Source organism: Canis lupus, chromosome 9 (assembly GCF_003254725.2).
Source record: "Canis lupus dingo isolate Sandy chromosome 9, ASM325472v2, whole genome shotgun sequence".
Taxonomy (NCBI): domain Eukaryota; kingdom Metazoa; phylum Chordata; class Mammalia; order Carnivora; family Canidae; genus Canis; species Canis lupus.
This window is the reverse complement of record NC_064251.1, coordinates 33,943,876-33,967,791: the sequence shown is the minus strand read 5'-3', so window position 1 is coordinate 33,967,791 and position 23,916 is coordinate 33,943,876. Positions and strand designations below refer to the sequence as shown.

Here is a 23,916-nt window from a genome sequence, read left to right as displayed (position 1 = left end):
ATCCTTAGTATATGGGAGGAACGAGAAGGGAAGAACAGGGAACTAACCTCCCTGCCCTTGCTAAAGCAGAGGCCAGGAAAGGGAATATCGGTGGAACCAGGGCTTTGCTCCTAAGCTTAGAGAGCTGGGCCTAAACCTTAAGGAATATCAGTGAAACCACTTCTGTCAAACCCAGTTCAGCCCTTATGAGTCACAGTGCCTGGGCTCTAGTAACACTACCAGCTTTGGCAAGTCACTCGCCCTCTATAATTCAGTCTGCTTATCCAAAATGTGGCTAGTGACTGCTGAGTCTAGCTCAGAGGGGTGCTTGGAGGTTTCCAGTTCATAAACAAACTGAAATGTCTTTAAATCTACTTTATGAACACACGCTTTCATTCTTCCACGGCTGGCAAGGAAGAAGGGCCAAAGCTTGAGCACACTTGGGAGGTGACCCACTCACTCCTTTCCAGGCAGCAGGTAATTATGTACAGGTTGGGTAGCAAGAGGGCAACAAGCCAGACAGAATTGTCTTCAGGAAAGGCTGGGCTGCCCTGGGGTAGAGGGGCTAACGATGCTCACTTACACTCCTTTTTCATTTGACCAACATTTACCAAGCATTTAATATAGGACAAGTGCCATTCTGTGTGAAGATAAGGCAGTGAAGGAAAGAGAAAATGGCCCTGCTGTTACAGAGTTAATCTTCTAGTTGCGGGAGACCTACAAGTAAATAGTAAACATGTCAAGCATTGGCAGGTTCTGTGCTGAATTAAACTGGATAAGGTTAGTAGCAGTAGTAGGGAGGTGCTGCTTCATACAGGATGTCAGTAGGCCTCTCTGATAGATAACAGGATGTCTGAGTATAGACATTAAGAAGTGAGAGGACAGTCTGGGGGACAGCCACACTTTAGGTCTAGGCTAGTGGACACTAGAATTCTGGAGACACACAGACACATCCATGGCAACAGAGACAACTACCATGCTGGTTCAGTCTGCCCCCCATTTGGACTTATTCTCCACTCTTCTTTCCTGTTCCCTATAGATTGCATCCCTGGGTCAGCCTTGCCATCTGCCTTTTGGTTATGTTCAGCCAAAGGCCCCAGAAGACTGAACAGGATAAAAGAGAGGTAGGATATGGAAAATCCCACTGTTTGGCCCATTCTGACAGTGGCTGTGTTCTTCTGTACTATGATGTCCATCTGCCATCCATAGCCCCTTCTAGAAACCATCCTCCCCACAAAGCCTTGCAAGATTAGCCTTCCAGGGACGGCTGGGTGGCTCAGCGGTTGAGTGCCTGTCTTTGGTTCAGGTCGTGATCCTGCGATCTCAGGATCCGGGATCGAGTCCCACATCAGGCTCCCTGCATGGAGCCTGCTTTTCCCTCTGCCTATGTGTCTGCCTCTGTCTCTCACTCTTTCATGAATACATCTTAAAAAAAAAAAAAAAAAAAAAGATTAGCCTTCCAGATGTGCAGTGTACCTACCTGTGAAGGAATGTGTCCACAGACACCAGTTGGACAGCCTCTCTCACCAGGGCAGAAGAGGAGTTTGGGCACTAGAGACATCAGTGCCATCAGAGACAAAATGTGGACAGTGGCCTCACTCATCCCTCAATGCTCTAGCTCTGTCCAATTTTTCATACTAGCGAAGGTAGGAACAGAAATTGGGGGTCTAGAGTCCCTAGAGCCACTGCCCCAGAGGTAAAACCTTCTCCAAGATCCAGGCTACCAACTTTGTACCTGAAGGAATTCATTGTACCTACCTCCAACATTGAATAGCTCATTACCCAGTTTATCTCCTTGACTGTACATTTATCACTATTGGAAAGAGCATATTATGTGTAGGCCTGCTCTACCACCTGATTAGAATATATGTGCTATGGAAGCTCAGAACTTGTCTTGCTGTGACAGCATCCTAGGCTCAAGTACATAAAAATCCAGTAAATGTTTTTGAGTAAGTGGCAATGGAAAGGAGTACAAAGCACCCCTGCTCTCCGATACTCCCACAACGATTGTGACAACTGCTTGGTACCAGGGGTGGGCAGATACTCTCAAAAGTACTGCCCATCTCCTTAGGTGTGTGGGGGGAGGAGCCCTAGAGCAGGACAACCAGGATAACCTAGGAGTCGGAGAATCCCTGTGTTCCACCAAGATTGTTTCCCCCCTTTCTAGAAATCCCCCACTTTTCCACTTCTAAGTAGCTAGAGCAGAACTTACCAGATATAGTGTGCAGGTCTCAGGAAAGCACAGGAGGAGTAAGAAGGCTATGAACTCCTTGGCCAAAGGTTCTAAGAAGCTAAGCTCCTTCAGGTCTAAGCAGCAGCTGGAAAACTGCCATCTGGACCTGGGGCTGGAAACTGGGAAGGCAACATCTGTACCAAAGACCCAAAATATGGCTCACCTGGCCATCTCTATTAAGGGACCTAGAAAGCCTTGTAGGTAAGTACTACTGGTTAATTTTCCTTCCAATTAAAGGGCCTTAGACTAGACCCTACAACTAAGATCTGATTCAGGCCAATCAGTCTCTTTGTCTGGTCTTAACTCTTCAGCCCTCATTCTACTTCACCTTTGATGCACTCTACCCCCACCCATGTGTGGCCCAACTGCCACCAGAGCAATCCTTTTGTTCCCCCTTCCCCCAAAAAACCCAAACAGCTCAGAAGTGCATCAATCGACCTTTAATGTCCAAAAGAGGCATGGATGCAGAGCATAGGAGATGTGGTGGGGTCTGAGCCCCTGCTCCAGAAACGAGGGAGAGATGAACACAAACCAGACATTTCCAACTGGCCACACAAGTCTGGGAAGGCAGGGGGAAACACAGATTTGGACATTCATAAAAAAATAAAACCTAAAACCAAGCACTCAATCTTGTGCCCACTGAAGGGTTTGATATAGGGAACTCATTCACCATCCCAGTACCCACCCTCCCCTGTCAGCATCAAAGAGAAAGCTCGGCACACACTAAAGGCTTGGGGAGGGGGCATTTTCCTGCCTCCCCAGGCCCCAAGGATGGACTCAGGGGAAAAAAAGAAAAGAATGAATGAGCTGGATCCCAACCACCCCCCTCCCAGAGTGCCAACCCTACAGATGAGTTTTAAATGCGATTTACAAGAATCAGCAGCTCAGTCGGCAATGACTCCCCCGCCCCCCCCCCCCATCCCTGTTTGACCAACAGACAAGATTTCCCCCTGCACTCTCCTTGGAATCTCCTCCCACTAGAGGCCCTGCTCCATCTCCTGATACCTGGGCTCCACCACTGTAAGACTAATCCCTTCTGAAGTTCCCCCAAAGGTCCTTGCAGCCCTCTATCACTTCCATCCCCACCTCCCACAAGAGGCTGCAACCACCCACAAAGTCACTTTCCCCCACAAAGTCACCCCAAAGTCACTGAGAATCAGTTCCAGAGCAGATGGCATCATGGTCATCTCCTCATGGGCTATTCTCCTAAAGCCTTCTGGGAAGCAGACAGCCATAGGCCAAGTAGTATCTGGGCCAGATGGCCTAAGGGGCTTGACCAGTCTTCACCCCCAAAGCAGACACCCCCAGAGGTTTTTAACATAAAGGCCCAATTAGAACTAACCGTGTAGGCTACCTATGCATACACCCTAGAGATTCCACACTGTCCTGCCCCTCCCTCCCCTCTACCCCAAACCAAGACACACACATACATACACACAGATATACAGAGGAGAATCAAGGGAGACATTGATTTGGTTTGATTGCTAAGACTTAACTAAGGAACTACAGTCACCAGAAATTCCCTTGCCAGCCAACTAACAGGGGCTGCTTTAAGAGAACTCCAGAGGAATGAGAAAACTGAGGGCTAAGCAGGGAGCAGACAGAAGGAGAGAAGAATGAATAGAGAAAAATCAAGCTAATCCTACCCCCAACATCCTCCTAGCATGAGCTCTGGCAGGAAGAATAAAAGAAGGTAATCCACAAAGACACAGCCCTTACTTAGAAACTCTTCTGACAAAGACAGCAAGACAAGTCTGCTCCCCACTCCCACACACCACAGACAAACACGTCTCAGGGCCCCTTAAAGAATCCACCCCCCACCCCACCCTACCCTCTGCCCCAAGCCGTGGAATCACAGTTCAGTGGAATATTCTCCCTGGTACTAGATCAATCCCCCACCCTCCTTCCTATCCCTCTCTCCTTGCCAACCCTTATGCTGTCCCCTGGAGCCTCCCTGGACCTCCCAAAGCAGCACCCACCACCAGGAGGAGGCAGCTGCACAGTTTGAGTTCCGCCTCCAGAAACTGATTTCTCTCCCCTAGCCCTCCCGTCTTTCAGGCTTCGTTGAGGGCTTTTTATTATATGTAGGGAGAGAAAGAGAAGAGGGAGGGATGGGAGAGATTTCCTAGTGCAATACAACCAAAGAAAAAAATTTTAAAGTCTTGAAAAATAAACATAAAGCAGCCTTCTTCCCCAGGCAACTAAACAGAAAGAAGTTTGGTTTTGTTTACTGCGACATACACATGAAATCGAGTATACAGTCCATGCAGTAGCACAGCCATTGGAGAGGACATCCTGATGCTGGCCCCAGTGCAAAACAGTCCCAGCAACGCCGCCTGCCATCGCTGCCGCCGCCACTGACACCTTCACTGTGGCCACCTAGCCTGACTTGAAGAGGAGGATTGCAACTTGACCCAAGTAAAAATAGATGAAGTGCTTTGTCTCATGTGTAACATAGCTGCCAAAATTTCGGCCCACGATACAATGCCAGGTAGGGTTGTATTTCTTGTCAAATTCCTAAAACAAGAACAAAAGGGAGAAGAAAGGTGATTAGGACAGCTGGAAGATGAGAAATCAGAATAGGATTCTGATTAATTTAGTTATTACTCCCCCTCCCCCTCTAGCCCATGGCCTCAGCTCCCCAAACCTCAGGAGCTCAGGTTAAGGCTGGCTAGGACACTCCTTCCTTCATTAATAATGAACACTGCAAAGGCTCCATTATTTCTCTCTGCCACTTTACACCCTGATCATCTCTCTTCCTCCTCCTCCTAGCTATCCTGACTCCACAGCCTACCCTGTGATTCTTTAGCAAAAGAGTTGGGGAAGCCAGGGGCAGAAGAGACCACTCCAGAGTCACACAGCATGAGGAAAGCAGAGGAGGATCAAGCCTCCCTGACTTGCCACCTGCTGCCTCCCACATTACTAAACCCGCATTTTCAAATGTCAAAGCCAAGACACTGGAGCCAAATGTCAGGAGTACCAGGAAACAGTTCTTTGTAAGTCAACATTAAAGGCACTCCTGTGTGCCAGGCACTGTGTGGGCTGTAAGAAGCAGAACAAGGACATCAGCCATGAGATCAGGGTAATTCCCTCACTTCTCTCAGGAGCACAAGTTCAGCATCAAAGCAACCTAGGAAATCCTTGTGACTTAATCAGACAGGCAGTTCCCTGTCACTCCATGGATGCAGCAGGAAACAGATGGCTCAGCAGATGCACCCTGCCATGCAACAGCCCTCCACAATGGACCCAGCAAAGCTGCCAACCCTGGGACTGTCCCCCAGGTGCTCAACATACAACTTGTTTGGTCTCCTCACAGACCCTACACCAAGGAACTCCAAGAAGTATTAGGGAGCAGTGGAAAGGGGATGGGTCACCAAATCCAGCCTTAATGTTGACTCTCAAGATTCTGTAAAATATAGAAGGGCCACAGTCACTTCCCTGGGTCTCATTTTCCCCATCAGCAAAACAAAGAAGCTTGACCAGATACAATCTAAAGATTCTTCGGAGAGTCCATGATTCCAAATACTCTCCGTGTACAGGACAGATAAGGCCATCAATTAGGAAGGAGCCGGCACCCCCAGCATCCTTACGGGCTCTGCACCCACTGGCTCCTTATTCAGAAAGTCTCTCAGGACTCCAGAGTTTCCTTTTCTCATCCCACCCTGCCTAAGTAGGAAAACAGAAGTCTGTAAAACTTAAGGATGCCCTACCACCTCTATGGACCATAATACCACTAACATTTAGGCCTCCCTTTGGGATAGAGCTAAAAACATCAAAGACTGGAATTATGCCACTAGTAGACATGAATTTTGACTGGGAATCAGAGGCCCTGGGTACCACTTCCCATTTCTAGCTCAGCTGCTTCCTCACTGTGTAAACCATATTCATTCACCCATTCACTCAGGAATTTTTCAGGGATTAAACCTATTACCCCAATATTGCTCATCCATTTTAAGCAAATTATATATTCCAGCCTACCCTTTTCTTAAGAAGGTTGGGAGGAGATGATGCAAGAGTCTTTTTTTTTTTTTTTTAAGAGAAAGAAAAGGAAACCTCCTGCATGATAAGGGTTATAATGGGGATATCCCACTTTAAATGATGCAGTTCCCTGAAAAGTTTGTATATAATCTTATATTATCTGTTCAAATATCCCTGATCTACATTTTGAATAGCTCTGAATTGAGCCAGTTATATTTGTTCCTAAACTTCTCTCCCCAATGCCTTAGAGTCACATAATTATCTGTAAACATATATACATACAAGCACACCTGAACTGAGTTCCTAATAAGAACTACTAAGATGAATGCTTTGGCAAGAATCACTCCCTAATTTGTCTGCTTTGCAAGCTCCTGGCTTTTGTTTGCATGGGATATACCCGCTTTCCTAAATTCCCAGTTTAGGCCTCCCTGAGGGCACAGCTCAGATGCCCATCCCCACCCCTGACCAAAAGCCACAGCTCTCTTGGTGCACCTTCTTGATATAAGCAGCAATGTCCTTCTCTATGTTGTACTTCTCCATAGCCTGCGTGGCGCAGTCAACGGCATCCTGTTGCATGTCCTCAGACATGTCTGCGTTCTTGATCACTGCCTTCCGGTCAGACATCGTGACACTGCAGAAGAAGCAGAGAGGTGAAGCTGACACCCCCAGTGCTCTAAGATATGAACATTAACAGCTGAGTGTGGAGCCTCAGTGGGAGAGCTGAAAACAGAACGTGAGGGCAGTAGAAAACACAGACATGAGGCATTATTAGAAGGGGGAGGTTTTAAGCTTTTAGCTGAGACCTGGTCCCCAAATCTGGGAAATACAAGATGGATGGGGGAAAAAAGACATAAAGAGCCATCAACTTTCTTTTATCATTTATGAGGTTTTTCCAACTCTAAATTTATCTATTTCTGATATTTTGAATAGCACCAATTGCCAAAATATTACAATACATCACCTACTAGTTGTGCCTTTGGGCAAGTTACTTAACCTTTGTGCTTTTATACCATCATCTTAAAATGGAGACTTTGCCCTACTGAGGGCAAAGCAGGTGACATTAACACCTGAAGACAATAAGCCCTTGATTTAATGACCATTATTGCATCATTGGTATCACAGTGGAAAGAAGATGGACTAGGAATCAGGAGGCCTGACTTCTGGTCCTGACTATGAACTCTCGCAGTCTTGGACAAGACACTCAGCCTTACTGCATTCATTACTTCCATTTTAGCAACAAGGCTAGCTCTCTATCAGGGGTTGTTTGTTATAAGATTAATTAAGGTTATATGAGAACATCTGCAAACAAGGACAGTCTGCGCTGGAGTCTGCTGGCCAGATTCAGCCCTCCACCTGTTTCTGCAAAATAAAGTTTTATAGGAACAGGCTACAATGGCAGAGTTGAGTAGTTGCAAGAGAATGCATGGCCCATAAAGCCTAAAATATTTACTATCTGGCCTTGCACAGAAAAAGGTTATCAATGTCCAATGGTGACAGAGATAACAAAAGGTGAGGAATTACTATTTTAAGAGCCCTGTTTCATATCCCAGCTATCTAAGCCACGGCATTCATCCTACAGTAAATAGAATTCTGGGGAAGATCTTGCATGGTCCATCCATACCTGGGATGACAGGAATCCCAAGAAGGCTGGTCAGAACCTGCTGAGCACTCTATAGCTTCCAAGTGCTTTGCAAGAACAGAGAAGACGAGCTACAAAAACCAATCCTCTGTCCTTGATCACAGTCCCATCACACAGATCCCCCACACACTCCCCCCCCCCCCAAAAGACTCTGTCACCCAGCCCAGGGGGCAGATGTCATCATTCCAGTCCTGTCTGATATTAAGGCTGCACGAAGGCCTGCCTGCTTAAGGAGAGATTCCCGGTATCATCCCAGGCCACTCTGATCTCTTGAGTCCACACTAGCCTGTGGGCTGAGTGAACCGAAAAGGAAAGCAGAACTCATGATTACTCCTTTAGCCTGCACCAGATGCAAAGAAAGCATACGTGCCAGCTGCTAGCCACACAGCCCTTGACCACACCCAAGGCACCTCAAACTAAGCAGGGCTGGTTCTATTTCAGCATCCTCTGACCTCACAACCCTGAAAGGAAAAGTCAGGGCTTCAAGGAGTATGTGAGCACCACCTGGTGCTGAAGAAAGGTCAGGAGAACCTTGTTGTTCAAGGCCTCACTAGCTACATGACCTTGGGCAAAGCAACATCTTCATTTTAAGAATCAATGTCAAGTTGAAGTAAGATAAATGAGGCAACTTCAATGAGTTTGAGCAGATATATAATCAGCAAGCAATGTTCTGATTATAAAACTCTATATTTGACGAAAACTAGTGTCACCTGGTGGCCTATTCCAGGTTACCACTCAGAAGGGGGCACTGTTTACAAACGCAAGGGTGGGGGTGGGGCCTGGTTAGAGAGTGAAGTTAAAGCTGAAATTGGCATCGGTTTTCCCAGCAAGCTCACCTGCTCCATTGCCTTATCCCCGAAGTCCAAGGGAACAACTTTGTCACAGTAATTAAAAGCCACCTTACTCTCTACTAGGAGAGCGCCTGCGGTTACATAACGCTGGTCTTGTGACTACAATGCTACGATTCTTTACCCCAGGCCCCCCAGGCGTCCGAGAAGTGAGGCCTAGCCCCAATCTGCCCTGTCCAAGGTGCCAGCGAGAAAGAGATAGGCAGGTGCCCGGTCTACCCCCTCCCTCCTGAGAAAAAAAAGGACCTGGGCCTCCAAAGAGAAGGATGACCAGAGGGCCCCAGGCCAGCTGCCTCAATTAAAAGGCAGGGGCTCCTTGGAAAAGCCAAGAGGGCACTCCAGGACAGTTCCCCTTCCTTCCCTGATCCCGGATTTGGGGACAGAAAAGGCCAAGCCTCAGAGACCTGGACCATCCTCCCCAGCCCCCAATACACACACAAACGCTGGTATTTCCTCCCTTGAGATCTCCAAGGGGGCTTATCCCTCCACCATGCCAACCTCCAGAGAGAGCTGCGGCCCCCAAAGAACGGCACCTGGGGGCATGAGAAAGCATCCTCCCCCCACCTCCGCTCCGGCCGGTCAGCCGCCCTCCCCCGCCTGGCCTGGAGCAGCGCCGGAGTGACTGGGCGTCCTCGCTGCAGGAAGGACGCCCCAGAGGGTGGCGGCGGCAGGAGGCGCCGCGTCACGCCCGAGCCCTCTCCACCCCCTCTCCCTCGGCCCCAAACACCAGAGGAGGCCTCCACGCAGCGCAAGGAGACTCCCGGGGCGGGAGGGGGCGGGGAGCCGCACCTCCGCAGCCCGGGGCCTCCGGCCGCGCCCGGGGGTCGCGAGGGCACAGGGTGGCGCAGCCCCAGGAAGGAGGGGCCCCGAGGGGCGTCACTCAGAAGCCAGCCCCGCTCCGGGCCCCGGGGCTGGGCCCCGCGCGTGGCGCCGCACGCGATCGGCGCGGGCCGCCGCCCCGGGGACGCCCCCACCCACCGCTCACCTTCACGGAGACTAGTCCGCGCGGGGCCCCGGGGGAGCAGCGATGGCCTGAGGCAGGGCGCGGGCAGGGGCGGTGTCCCCTCGGCTTCTCCTGCAGCAGCAGCCGCCGCCGCCGCGGTCTCCGGCTCCCGCAGCCCCGGGCCGATGGCTTGCCGCTGCCGTCCGCCCTTCGAGCTTCCCCGGCCGCCCGCGCTCCGCCTCGCGCCCGCCGGCCCGCCCGCCTGCTCCTCGCTGGCGCCTCGCAGCTCCGCTCCGCTCTGCCGCTGAGCACGGCCGACGCGCGGCCCCCCCCTGAAATAGCGCCCCGCCCCCGCCCCCCCGCCGCGCGCGCTGCCGTCCGCGCTCCCCATTGGCTGCGCCCGCCCGGCCCCGCACTGCGGGCTTCTCCCCGCGCCGCTCTCGCCCCACATCTTGTTTCCTCCCACAATGCCTCGGGGCGGAGGGAGGGGGGAGCTGAAAAGGGTGGGGGGAGGGAGCTGTGGCCTTAAGGAGAGAAAGGAGACGAAGAATGCAGACCCCGCCACCTCGGGCTAGGAGGCCAGGCCTAAAAAGGAATAAAGAGGCGAGGCTTCAAGAGAGGGAGGGGGTTAAAGACCCCAATCCCTAGAAGAATAAACGGAGAGAGAGGGATGGAGATTAAGGACCCAGGGGACAGATGGGGAAGGGGTAGAGATCCTAACCTGAGGAGGAGGGAGGGGAGGGAGGTGAAGTCATCAGCCTCAGAGGAAAAGACAGGACCCCCTCCCTCCCCCCAGATCCGTAGGAAGGAACGGCCCGGCCCGCTGCGGAGAGGTAAAGGCACAAACAGCCCCAGGGCTCCCCTCCCCTTACGTTCGGGAGAAGTCCCTTCCCCACGCAGCTCTGCCTTTGTTCCGAGTCTCAAGGCCACAGGACCTCAACCCCCAGCTGGAGCCCCCGCTGCTATTTATCACCAGGAGCAAGATGGAGGCAGACCCAAGGCACAGTTGGGAGAGGGGAGGTTGGTCGTTGGCACGCAGGGTCCTGGGGTAGAGGCGGCAGAGAGCCCTTTCTGGCCGGTCAAGACCGGAGGGGGAGTGCCTGGAACCCCGGAGAGGTGCGAACCAGAGTCGGGCAGAGCTGTGGGGAGCCTGAAAGCTCAGCCCGTCCGTAGTCCTCACCTTACCGAGGAGAGAACCAAAGCACAGAGAGGGCAGGCCTGGTCCTGGGTTCGAGGCTGAAAAGTGGTGCTTGGAGGCAGCGGCCCCCGCGGTGGCCCAGGAGGCTCTCTGTGGGAGTGTGTGTGATGCCTGTGCACGCAGGCGAGTGCCGGCCTCCACTCTACCCCACCCACCTCCAGAGAACAGGAAATGTCTGCCTTTTTTTCTTCCCTTCGGTTTCACAAAGGAAGTGAAGTGTCTACCTAAAGGGGTGGTGAGAATCTTTATAGGGAGCCATGCAATTGGGCCACAACAGTGAGGATTAAGAAGCTCCCCTTCTCATCGGTTTCCCCTTACTGGCCCAAACCTTGGTCAGGAAGTCGGACTTGCCCTGGCGGTGGTACCCATAATTTAATATTCATTATGTGTCAGGGGAAGCCTGGAAAATCATGCCCTCCTACTTCAGCTTTCCACAGCTCTGTCCTTTCCCAGCCTCAGCGGGCATTTCAGAGAAATAGGCAAGGCCTGATGTATCCCTTCACACTTAGGGTATTCTGATGTCAGCCACAGTGTGGATGAATGGGGGGTGGGGCACTTGTGGGCAGAGACGGAGGGCAGGAAGGAGGTCGCTCTATCACCTCAAGGCTTGTGGAGAGCTGATTTCATGGACTACTGGGAAGAGAAGTCGTACCCTCTTTCTCCAATGGTCATTAGCTTCCAGCCCCTTCTATGGCCTGAAGGTCAGAACTGCCATGTATGGTTGTGCAGGTTGTTCACTATACAATGACATCCAGCCCAAAGAGCAACCAGGGGCTAAAATAAAGCCTGCACACTACTTGCTAAGTTGTGTGCCCTGGTACAGGCCAGTGCTCACCCATAAGATGCATACTTTCTTCAAGTGTGCATAAAAGTGACTGAACTAGTGGTGGCCCTTCCAAGGCCATACTGCCGACGTATAAATCGGCTCTGGGATATTGGGAAGATTTACTAATAGTATGGTTTATAGATAATAATTCATATTTATAAAGTCCTCTGTGTCAGGCTCCCGTCTAAATGTTTTAGATGTATTGTTGCATTTAAATCTGGAACAATTGCAGCGAATGTGTATTACCATCTTCCTGTACAGATTTGGAAACTACCTCTTAGAGAAGTTCAGTAACACGCTCAAGATTACCCAGTTTTTGTCGGAGCAGGATTTAGCCCCAGGCTGTCTGTTCCCAGGACCTATTCTCTAAGCCATTCCACTATCCTGCCTTCTAACAGAGAAAAGAAAAAAAGTGTAGACCGGGGGTTTGGCTCTCTATCTGAATTATACCAGCATTTCGTTAACGTATCTGGCTCTGAAGTTCCCTCCCCTTTTTTAAGATTTCATTTATTTGAGAGAGAGTGAATGAGAGCACAATCAAGGGGAGGGACAGAGGGAGAGAGAGAAGCAGGCTTCCAGCTGAGCAGGGAGTCCAATGCAGGACTCCATCCCAGAACTCTGGGATCATGACCTGACCCAAGGCAGATGCTTAACCCACTGAGCCACCCAGGCAGCCCAAAGCCTTTTTTTATCCAAACATTTATTAACATCTCAGGGAACTACTATTCCATAGGATACAGTTTGAGAAACGTGTGCTATACTAATTACTGCTATTTACATGAAATGCTTATTGTTTAATTACCATGCAATGTTAGTAACAGTAGTAATTAACATGTCGGCTTAACTTGGTGGACCTTTTTATTTGATGCCACTACAAATTCATGATTGCCCAGTTATCTGTTGTTGCCCAGATGGCAGAATTATGTCTTAAGATTTATAAATCAGAAAGGACTTTCGTTCTTGTCTTATCGGTGGGCCCCATACCCTCTGCCTCCTTCTTTAACCTAACAGTTCTCCAGGGCATTGTGCTTTGGTCACTGTTCAACTTTACTTTTATTCACGTTCATGGTTTTTTACCATAATTCGGTCCTGGTGGCCCCCCTAAATCTCAGACCTCTCTACTGTGAGTATTCCACAGGCTTCTCCAACTCTTCCCATACACACATATAAAGTCTGGTCATTAGAAGCACTAGCCCTGGAGCCAGAATGTCTGGATTCAAAGCTCTTGTCACCTCTCTACCAGCTGTGCAGAACTGGTCAAGCTATTCATCATCTCAAAATTTCATTTTCCTCATCTATAAATCAAGAATAATATCTATTTCATAGTTATGAGAAAATGCATTAAAAACGCAGCATAAAAAAAAACCTTTTGGCATGATGCCTCATCCATAAATGTGATTAATAAAGGTTAGCCATCATCATTTCTTTTCCAGACTTGTTTCCCTTCCCTGTGTTTCTTACCTTGGTTCGTGGCCCCATTATCCACCCAGGGACCAAGTCAGGAACCTGCGAACCCTCTTGCCCACCATGTGTCTATCATCACTCAGCTCTTAGTTATTTCTACAGCCCCCATTCCCCTTCACTATGAATACCCTGCATGGGGAACTCAATCTCTTCTAGTTGGTTCCCTGCCGGCAATCCCAGTACCTCCTCCCAAACCCACACTGAACTGATCCATCTAAAATGCAAATCTCCCAGGCACTTCCCTCCTCCCTACTCAGAAAAACAAAACAAAACAATACAAAAACTGCTCTTTCCCATAACTTCCCTCCCCCATCTCACCCTCTACATCCCCCCACCTCCTCCTTATCTCTCCACACTTCCCAGCTCCCTCTTTGTGCTCTAGTAATGTGGGCTACTGCCTACGAATTTCCCCCACACCCAGATTCCACACCTTTGTTCATGTGGTTCCCTTGCCTGTGAGGCTTGTGGTTTTCTTTACTGGCTAATGCCTTGGAAATCTCAGGTGTTTATCACTAACCACATTCTATTAAACTTGTAAGGCTTAAGTTTGTCTGTAGTTCCTTGCAGGCAGAGGTTACATCTTATTTATATGTGGGCTGTAGAACCTAGCATAGTTCTTAGAACACGGGAAGTTCTTTGTAAGTATTAGTTAAATTAATTATGCTGATTAGGGTAGGACCTGTGGGATTCCCACAGTGGAGAGGTCAGGACTTAAGGGACCATCAGAGCCTACATGGTGATAACAACCATGAATGTGAATGAAACTACTACACGGCGGAAAACTATGGGTTCAAAAGACACTCCATCCCTTCCTCCATCCAAAGAACCACATTAGGGCTCTTCTCTTTTACTAGAACTGGCAACACATGCTATTTACACTGGGGCCTTCCCACTCAGAGCAAGTTGCTGGCTGAGGTAAATCATAGTCCATGCTGGGGAACACCCAGGCCTGACTCTTGGATGGATTTTTCTCCTTATACTCCCTGCTGGGTAGTTGGCTGATATCCTGACCCTTACAGGTAGACAGTCAAAGACTCTCTACCCCAGGTGACTGGGTCACCCAGAAGAAAGAGAGGATGGCATTGACAAAAGTCATTTCACTAAGCCCTTCAGCTGTTGACTTGCTTCAAAGACTCCAGAAGGATGGAGAAGGGTAGTTACATACATATACCCTGACACTTAGTACAGTGTAAACCCTAGTGCCAGTCCCCTCTGCCAAGTCCCCGGGGGGGGGGGGGGGGAACCTAAGGAAGAAAGTAATGTGATAAGAACTAGTGGAATCTGCCCTAATTCCTCACTGATTTCTTGAGTGGCCTCATAAAATATACTTCCCTAGGCAACTACTTAGCACACCCTTTCCTACTTCCCAAGTCTCCTGAAAACTGGAGGAACCAGCCATGGTCAACAATGTGCTGACAACTAGTGAGATGAGCACTGGTCTGGGAGTCAGAGAATTCCTGAACCAATTTGGCCCTAGTCAAATAATTTCGTTCCTTAGAATCTAGATTTCTTTATCTAGAAAACGTAGGACTGAATAATCTATAAGGTCTGTCAGCCCCTAAATCTATGATTTTCTGATTCCAATACCCTATCACAAAGTATATCTTACCTGTGGGTCAGAGAAATTTCTCTACATGTAGCCAAGCTTAAATACCTCTTTTCTGATCCTTCTCTCTGATCCACTTAGAATTCGGAGAGCATTTCTCTACCCTCCCGTCACTCAACACAGCTGGGATATCATTCTGTTCAGCTGTGTATCCTCTCAAAGTGCCTTGACATAGTTAAGATTCAATGAATGTTTGAGCTTCAATTAAAACATGAAAGCAAGTGGTCATCAAGAAAGAACCGAAGAAAAGATGTTCCAAAGCGGTTTCCAGATCATGACTCCTCCTAATTCAGGAGTCCTCCTCTCCTTTGTTATCTGCACAATCCTGAGGAACCCTGCCCCTGCCATGGGAGAACCAAGACAATAATATGGAATTTGTCGGTACTTGTCCAAAAGATCAAGCTAAGGTTCTTGTGTGCAGGTAACACCTGAAGAAAAAAACAGGGCCAACAGAGCCACCATCACCCCCAACCCGAGACTCCAGGGAGCAGGAACCATGAAATGGTTTCCTCAGAGCATCCCAATGGCACAAATCACTGGCATTTTCCTTAAGTCACCCAACTGTCAATTCAAATTCCCGAACAAGGGCATCTCATTGGACACATTGGGTCTCAGGCCCACTTTTTGGCCATGGAAGTGAAAGGCAGCCTGAGAGACCTTCTAAGATCAAAAGGGGAATATCTGACAGAAGGGAAACCTACATGAAGTTACAAGAAGCAAGAGAGTGGGTGCTGGGCAGGCAGAAACACAGATGTCTACTCTTGGAGAGCCTCCAGAGTGGGAGGCGAGATTATTTATGAGGGAGATCCTTGTCCCCACTGTCATAAAAACAAACACTAAGCTCTCTCACCCTCAGTCCCACAGAGTGAGATGGGGGATGGTGAGTGGGGTCCTAAAAAATGAGGTCTGTACAACTTTGCCCTCCTCTCTGAGAACAATTTCGAAGGAAAACTTTGCCTTGTTAGGCATATCACAGTATATTCCAGTTGATAAAAACATGAAAAAAAAATCTCATTAGGAAACGGAGGTACACCTTACATTGTAATGTATTAAGTTAGTTCTGTTTTTTACATATATAGCCTCTTTATTGAGATACAGTTCAATTCACATACCATAAAACTCACCTTTCCAAAGTGCATGATTCACTGGTTTTTCACTTTCACAAACCTGTGCAACCATCACCACTATCTAACTTTAGAAAATGTTCAACACTCCAAAAAGAAACTCTGTACTCATTGAAAGTCACTCCTCTGGGCAGCCCAGGTGGCTCAGCGGTTTAGTGCCACCTTTGGCTCAGGGCGTGATCCTGGAGTCCGGGGATCGAGTCCCGTGTCGGGCTCCCTGCATGGAGCCTGCTGCTCCTTCTGCCTGTGTCTCTGCCTCTCTCTCTCTGTGTCTCTCATGAATAAATAAATAATTTTTTTTAAAAAAGTCACTCATCCATTTTCCCTTCCAGTTTCTACTAATCTACTTTCCATTTCTATAGATCTGCCTATTGTGGACATTTTCTATAAATTGAGTCATAGAACATATGGTCTTCTGTGACTATCTTAGTTCAATTAGTATACTGTTTTCCAGATTCATCCATGTTATAGCACGAATCTGTACTTCATTTCTTTTTATGACTGGTTAATATGCCACCATATAATCATACCACATTTTGTTCATCCATTCATCAGTGGAGGGGCATTGAGTTATTTCCACTTTTTTAGCTGTTATGGATAATACCTCTATAAGTATTTATACACAAGTTTCTGTGTAGATATATGCCTTCAGTTCCCTTGGATATACACCCGAGTGTGGAATTACTGGGTTTTGTAATAACTCTATGCTCAACCTTTGGAGGAGCAGTCAGACTATTTTCCAAAAAGCTACATCATTTTACATTCCTAAGCATATGAGGGTTGCAACTTCTCCACAATCTCACCAACACCTGTTATTGTCTTTTATATTACAGCCATCCTAGTAGGTATGAAACTATACCCGACTGTAGCTTTTATTTGTGTTTCCTCGGTGGTTAATGACCTTGGGCATCTTTTCATGTAATTGGCAGTGTGTATCTTTCCTTTGGAGAAATGTCTGTTCATATCCTTTCTCCATTTTTAAATTAGGTCATCTTTTTATTATTGAGTTGTAAGAGTCCTTTATATTCTCTAGATACTAGGCCCTCACCAGAGATATGGCTTACATTTTCTCCCATTCTATGGATTGTATTTTCATTTTCTTAATGGTGACCTTTGAAGCCCAACAGTTTTTAATTTTTTTAGAGGTTTTACCTATTTATTCATGAGACACAAAGAGAGAAAGGGGCAGAAACACAGGCAGAGGGAGAAGCAGGCTCCACAAAGGGAGCCCAATGCGAGACTCAGTCCTGAGACTCCAGGACCACGCCCTGGGCCGAAGGCAGACGCTCAACTGCTGAGCCACCCAGGCGTCCCAACAGTTTTTAATTTTGATGAAGACCAACTTGTCAAAATTTTTATCCCTTGTGCTTTTGATGTCATTCCAAGAAATCATTGCCTAGCCCAAGATCACAAAAGTTTACTTGTTTTCTTCCAAGAGTTTTAGCTCTTTCTAAATGAACATTTTTGAGTTAATTTTTGTGTGTGGTGTGAGGTGGGTCTTAACTTCATTGTTTTGCTTGTGAATATCCAATTGTCCCACATCTTTATTTGAAAAAACTATTCTTTCACCTCTAAATTGTCTTGACACTCTTATGAAAGATCACCATAAATATAAGTTTCTTCTTGAACTGCCAATTCTATTCCATTGATCTGTCTATCCTTATGCCAGTACAACACTGTCATCATTACTATAGCTTAATAAGTTATGAAATCTGGAAGTGTGAGTCCTCCAAATTTGCTCTATTTTTTCAAGATTCTTTGTCTATCTGAGTCCCTTGTGTTTCCATATGACTTTTAGGACCAGCTTCCCAATTTCTGTACAAAAAAAAGCCAGCTGTGGGGCACCTGGGTGGCTCAGTCAGTTAAGTGTCTCAGGCCATGATCATAAACTCAGAGTTCTGGGGTCAAGCCCTTTGATGGGCTCCATACTCAGCAGAGTCCCTTACCCTCCCCCTTTGACCCTCCCTCTATTTGTGCATTCTTATTCTCTCTCAAATAAATAAAATCTTAAAGAAAAAAAAAAGGTATGGAACCTGAAAAGATCCTGAATAGCCAAAGTAATGTTGAAAAGAAAAGAGCCTAGGTGACTCAGTCGGTTAAGCATCTGCCTTCAGCTCAGGTCATGATCCCAGGGTCCTGGGATTTAGCCCCACATCAGGCTCCCTGCTCAGTAGGGATCCTGCTTCTCCCTCTCCTCCTACTTGTGCTCCCTCTTACTATCTCTGTTGTTATCTCTGTCTCTCTCAAATAAATAAATAAAACCTTAAAAAAAAAGAAAGAGAAACAAAGCTAGAAACATCACAATTCTGGACTTCAAGCTGTATTGCAAGGTTGTAATCATCAAGGCAGTATAGAACTGCCACAAAAACAGACACATAGATCAATGGAACAGAATAGAGAACCCAGAAATGGACCTTCAGCTCTATGGTCAACTAATCTTCAACAAAGCAGAAAAGAATATCCAGTGTAAAAAAGACAATCTCTTCAACAAATAGTGTTGGGAAAACTGGACAGCCCCATGCATAAGAATGAAATGACCACTTTTTTACACCATACAGGAAAATAAATTCAAAATGGTGAAAGACCTAAATGTGAGACAGGAAACCATAAAATCCTAGAGAACACAGGCAGCAACCTCTTTGACCTTGGCCATAGCAACTTCTTGCTAGACATATCTCCAAAGGCAAGGGAAACAAAACCAAAACTGAACTATTAGGACTTAATCAGAATAAAAAGCATTTAGCCATTTGCACAGCAAAGCAAACAATCAACAAACTAAGAAGTAACGTATGAAATGTGAGAAGATATTCATAAATGACATATCAGATAAAGGACTACTATCCAAAATCTATAAAGAACTTATCAAACTCAACACCCCGAAAAAACAAAAAAAATCCAGTCAAGAAACAAGCTGAAGACATGAACAGACATTTCTCCAAAGAAGACATACAAATGGCTAACAGACACATAAAAAAATGCTCAACATCACTCAGCATCAGCGAAATACAAATCAGAACCACAATGAGCCAAATCTCCCACCAGTCAGAATAGCTAAAATTAACAACTCAGGAAACAACAGATGGTGGCAAGGATGTGGAGAAAGGGGAAACCTCTTACACTGTTGGTGGGAATGCAAACTGGTACAGCCACTCTGGAAAACAGTATGGAGTTTCCTCAAAAAGTTAAAAATAGAACTACCCTACAATCCAGCAATTGCACTACTAGGTATTTATCCAAAGGATAAAAATAGTGATTTGAAGGGGCACGTGTACCCCAAAGTTTATAGCAGCAATGTCTACAATAGCCAAAATATGGAAAGAGCCCAGATGTCCATCAACAGATGAATGGATAAAGAAAGTACGGTATATGCATACAATGGAATATTACTCAGCCATCAAAAGAATGAAATCTTGCCAATTGTAACATGGATGGAACTAGAGGGTATTATATAAGTGAAATAAGTCAGTCGGAGAAAGACAAATACCATATGATTTCACTCATATGGAATTTAAGAAACAAAACAGATGAACATAGGGGAAGGGAAGGGAAAATAAAATAAGATGAAAACAGAGAGGGAGACAAAACCACAAGAGATTTTTAACTGTAGGAAACAAACAGTGTTGCTAGAGGGGAGAGGGGTGGGGGGATAGGGTAATTGGGTGATGGGCATTAAGAAGGGCACTTGATGTCATGAGTACTGGGTTGTTTTTTAAGATTTTACTTGACAGAGAAAGAATGTACAAGTAGGCAGTGTGGCAGGCAGAGGGAGAAGAAGAAGTGCCAGGCTCCCTACTGAGCAGAGAGCCCAACTCAGGGCTCCATCCCAGGACCCCAGGATCATGACCTGATGCAAAGGCAGATGCTTAACCCACTGAGCCACCAGGCCCCCGCTGAGCACTGGGTGTTATATGCAACTGATGAATCACTGAATTCTACCCCTGAAACTAATAATACACAATATATTAACTAAACTGAATTTATTTTTCTTAACATTTAACATATTCTATTTTCTTTTAATTCCAATGTAGTTAGCATACAGTATTACATTAGTTTCAGGTGTACAATATAGTAGTTCAACACTTCCATCTATCACCAAGTGCTCATCATAGTGTGCTCCTTAATCCCCATCACCTATTTCACCCATCCGCCTGCCCCACCTCCCCACTGGTTACAAGTTTATTCTCTATAGTGAAGAGTCTATTTCTTGGTCTGTCTCTCTTTTTTCCCTTTGCTCAATTTTTTGTTTCTTAAATTCCACATATGAGTGAAATCATATGGTACCTGTCCTTCTCTGACTTATTTCACTCAGCATTATACTCTCTAGCTCGTTCCATGTCATTGCAAATGGCAAGATTTCACTCCTCCTTATGGCTGAACAACATTCCATTGTATAAACATATATTGTTTATCCATTCATCTATCGATGGACACATGGCCTGCTTCCATAATTTGGCTATAGTTAATAATACTGCTGTAAACATTGGGGTGAATATATCCCTTTGAATTCGTGTTTTTATATTTTTATAAAAATTTTATTTATTTTAAAGGGAGAGAGCACAAGTAACTAAATTGAATTTAAATTAAAAAAAATTTTTAAAGCTAGCTGTATTTTTATTGTTATCTTAACAACATTAAGATAATTAAGATAATATTAACATGTTCTGATCCACAAACATGGGATTTCTTTCCATTTATTTAGGTCTTCTTTAATTTCTTCTAATAATGTGTTATAATTTTCAGTCTACATATCTTTCAGCATACATATCTTTCTTTTGGTAAATATATTCCTAAGTATTTCATTCTTTTAAAAATATTATTGTAAAAAAAATAAAATAAAATAATGAAAATATTATTGTAAATTGAATTGTTTTCTTTATTTCATATTCAGATTGTTCATTGCTAGTATATAGAAATATAATTGATTTTTGTATATTATATTTTGTCTTCTGCAACCTTGCTGACCCCATTCATTAATCTCTAATAGTTCAGAATTTTCTCTATACAAGATCAAATCACATATGAACAGATAATTTTACTTCCTCCTGGCTAATTGTGGTGCCTTTTATTCTGTTTTCTTGCCTAATTGTCCTTGCTAGAACCTTCAGCATACTGTTGAATAGAATTGATGAGAGACATCCTTTTCTTGTTTTACCCCTAATCTTAGGGGTAAAGCTTTCAGTCTTTCAACATTAAATTTAATGCTAGAAGTGGAGTTTTTGTAGATGCTCTTTATCAAGTTGAGGAAGTTCAGGGGCACCTAGGTGGCTCAGTGATTTAGTGTCTGTCTTGGGCTCAGGTCCTCAGGTCGTGATTCCAGGGTCCTGAAATGGAGTCCTGCATCCGGCTCCCTGCGGAGAGCCTGATTGTCCCTCTGCCTGTGTCTCCCCTTCTCTGTGTCTCTCATGAATAAATAAAATCTTTAAAAAAACAAGTTGAGGAAGTTCACTTCTGTTCATTCCTAGTTTGTTGAATGTTTTTGTCATGAAAGGGTGTTGGACTTCTTCAAATACTTGTTCTGCATCTATTGAGCTGATCATGTGGTTTTGTTCCTTTATTCTACTAATATGGTGCATTACAACTGGTTTTCAAGTATTAAACCAATCTTGCATTCCTGGAATAAATACCATTTGGATATATATAATCCTTTTTATATGTTGCTAGGTTTGTTCCACTAGCATTTTGTTGAGGATGTTTGCATCTATAATCATAAGCAATATTTTTTAAAATATTTTATTTGTGAGAGAGAGAAAGCATGAGCCAGGGGGAGGGGCAGAGGGAGAAGCAACCTCCTCACTGAGCAGGGAGCCTGATGTGGGAATGGATCCCAGGATCCTGGATCATGACCTGAGCCAAAGGCAGACACTTAACTGACTGAGCTACCCAGGCACCCCCATAAGCAATATTGATATATAGTTTTCTTGTGATGTCTTTGTCTAGTTTTGGCATCTAGGTAATATTGGACTCCTTTGGAAAGTATTCCCTACTATACTATTTTTTTGGAAGAGTTAGAAGAATGGATATTATTCTTTAAACACTTGATAAAATGCAGTTAAAGCCATTTGTTAGTCTTGAAATTTTCTTTGTGGGATGTTTTAAAAATATCAATAGCACCTGGGTGGCTCAGTGGTTGAGCATCTGCCTTTGGCTCAGGTCATGATCCCGGGGTCCTGGGATTGAGTGCTGCATCAGGCTCCCTGCCGGGATCCTGCTTCTCCCTCTGCCTATATCTCTGCTTCTGTCTGTCTCTCATGAATAAATAAAATCTTTAAAAAAAAAAGATATCTACTTTTAGGTCTATTCAGATTATCTTTTTCTTGAAGTAGTTTCAGTTTGTCTCTTTTCTAAGAATTTGTCCATTTTATCTAGGTCTATCAGATTATCTTAATCTGATAGCATGTAGTTATTCAAGATATTTCTTTATAATCTTTTTTATTTAAGATCTGTAGTAATGTCCTTTCTTACATTCCTGATTTTAGTAAGTGAGTCTTCTCTTTTTTCTTGGTTAGTCTTGCTAGAGATTTGTCAGCTGTGTTCAAAGTACCAGCTTTTATTGCATTAATTTTTCTTTTGCTTTTCTATTAATGTGGTGCTTCTCGAGCACTCAGATTATACAAGCTGCTTGGGTCAGTGGAAGTTCAGACTGGGACTATTTCTTTAAAGTATCTGGATTCAAACTCAGCTCCTTATATATTTCCCTCTAAATCAGGAGTCTCTCTATTTCAGTGTCTCCCTCACCCCCATATCCTTGTAGTGATATGACAAAGAAGACAGAGATCACTATTACTTGGGGGCTATGAGGGACAAAATTCCATGAAATCCACAACATTCCTTAAACATTTGTAGCAAGTTCTCTGGAAGAGGGATGGGGATGAGTATCCAGATGCAGCCTCAGACCTCCAAGCTCACAGCCTAGTCACACATGTACACCCATGTACACAACCAACTTGACTCCAGGCCAGACTACAATGGAGGCTGTGATTGAGAGTGAGCAAATTCCCAATGGGATACACAGGGTTGGAGGGCAATCTATCTGGAAGAATCAGGGAACAGAGGAGTTGACATTTGAGGTAAGTCTTGAAGTATGGTAGGATTTGAAGGGAAAAAAGACAAGAGAAAGAAGGAAGGAAGGAAGGAAGGAAGGAAGGAAGGAAGGAAGGAAGGAAGGAAGGAAGGAAGATTTTTCAGTCAGAGAGAAGCTTATAAGCTAAGGCAGGGAATGATAGGAGGTAAGGCCTTGTAGGAGCGCAGCATTCTGGAAAAGGAAACAGTCTGGACAGAAACTAGGATCGACTCTGGAGGTGGCTAAAAGATATCCTATGGAGCAAGGACTTTTTCTTAAAGAAACCAGGAGCCCACCTAAGTGCACTGAGCAGGAGGATAACAAAACTAGCCTTTCCAGCCTTTGTTGGAACTTGGGCTGGTTTACTCAAACTCTGGTGCCATCCATACCTACAGAAGCAGGTAGAGACAGTTGCCTTTACCACTGTTGATCACACCCTCCTTGGGACTCCCTCCTCCCTAAGCTTCATGGCACAGCACTTCCTTGATTACTTCCTACCTCCCTGGCTGTTCCTTCTGAGTCTACTTAGCAGGCTCCTCCTCTTCCTCTGCCCATCCTAAGTGTTGTTGTTCCTCTGAGTTCTGTTCTAGATTCTTTTCTCTTCTCACTGGACCCCTTTCCCTTGGAGATCTTTTATGTTGCCATAGCTTCAGTGACCAAATATGGACTGGGAACTCTCAAATCTATGTGTAGCTTTCTCAGACCTCTCCCCTAATTTAGGTCCATCAGATCTACCACTCCACTTAGAACATCTCCACGTAGGTGCTATGTATTCTTTAAAATTAGGTCCAGATGTGAGTAGAAGGAAAACCCCAAGTTAAATGGCCCAAACAAAATAGGAGTTTATGCTTCTAAAAGGAGTCTGGAGATATTAAGTCCAGGCCTGGTATGGCAGCCTGCAAGTCAGTCATTTCTCTGAAATCTGTCCCTTTGTCTCTATCTCTCTACCACCATCCTCCTCCAGGTCAACTGCAACAGCTCTGTCATTCTTGCTCCTCTCATACACATTCTCTCCATC

General features: G+C 45.7%; 1 protein-coding gene and 1 long non-coding RNA gene across 11 annotated transcripts in view; one reads left to right on the top strand and one right to left on the bottom strand.

The window, feature by feature from the left end:
• Positions 1 to 2,633: 2,633 nt before the first annotated feature.
• On the bottom strand, positions 2,634 to 23,454 carry DYNLL2 (dynein light chain LC8-type 2). Of its 4 annotated transcripts, none has more exons than XM_025440713.3 (3): positions 23,397 to 23,454; positions 6,683 to 6,821; positions 2,634 to 4,729 (listed from the first exon to the last, which is right to left on the bottom strand). In XM_025440713.3, exons 2-3 carry the CDS (start codon positions 6,812 to 6,814, stop codon positions 4,592 to 4,594), a joined length of 270 nt encoding a protein of 89 aa, XP_025296498.1. In that variant the 5' UTR covers positions 6,815 to 6,821; positions 23,397 to 23,454; the 3' UTR covers positions 2,634 to 4,591. The 4 variants fall into 4 exon arrangements, with proteins under 4 accessions (XP_025296498.1, XP_025296497.1, XP_025296499.1 ...); XM_025440712.3 differs by lacking the exon at positions 23,397 to 23,454 and adding an exon at positions 10,806 to 10,941; XM_025440714.3 differs by lacking the exon at positions 23,397 to 23,454 and adding an exon at positions 10,801 to 10,936.
• Positions 10,960 to 23,916, top strand: part of LOC112655545 (uncharacterized) — a 47,027-nt gene continuing 34,070 nt past the window's right edge. For 3 of the 7 annotated variants that reach the window (XR_007412968.1, XR_003133755.3, XR_003133756.3), the window contains exon 1: positions 10,960 to 11,519. This is a non-coding gene — a long non-coding RNA (uncharacterized LOC112655545). The remainder of the gene's footprint in view (positions 11,520 to 23,916) is intronic. The other 4 variants (XR_004818609.2, XR_003133757.3, XR_003133759.3 and 1 more) reach the window with 2 other exon arrangements.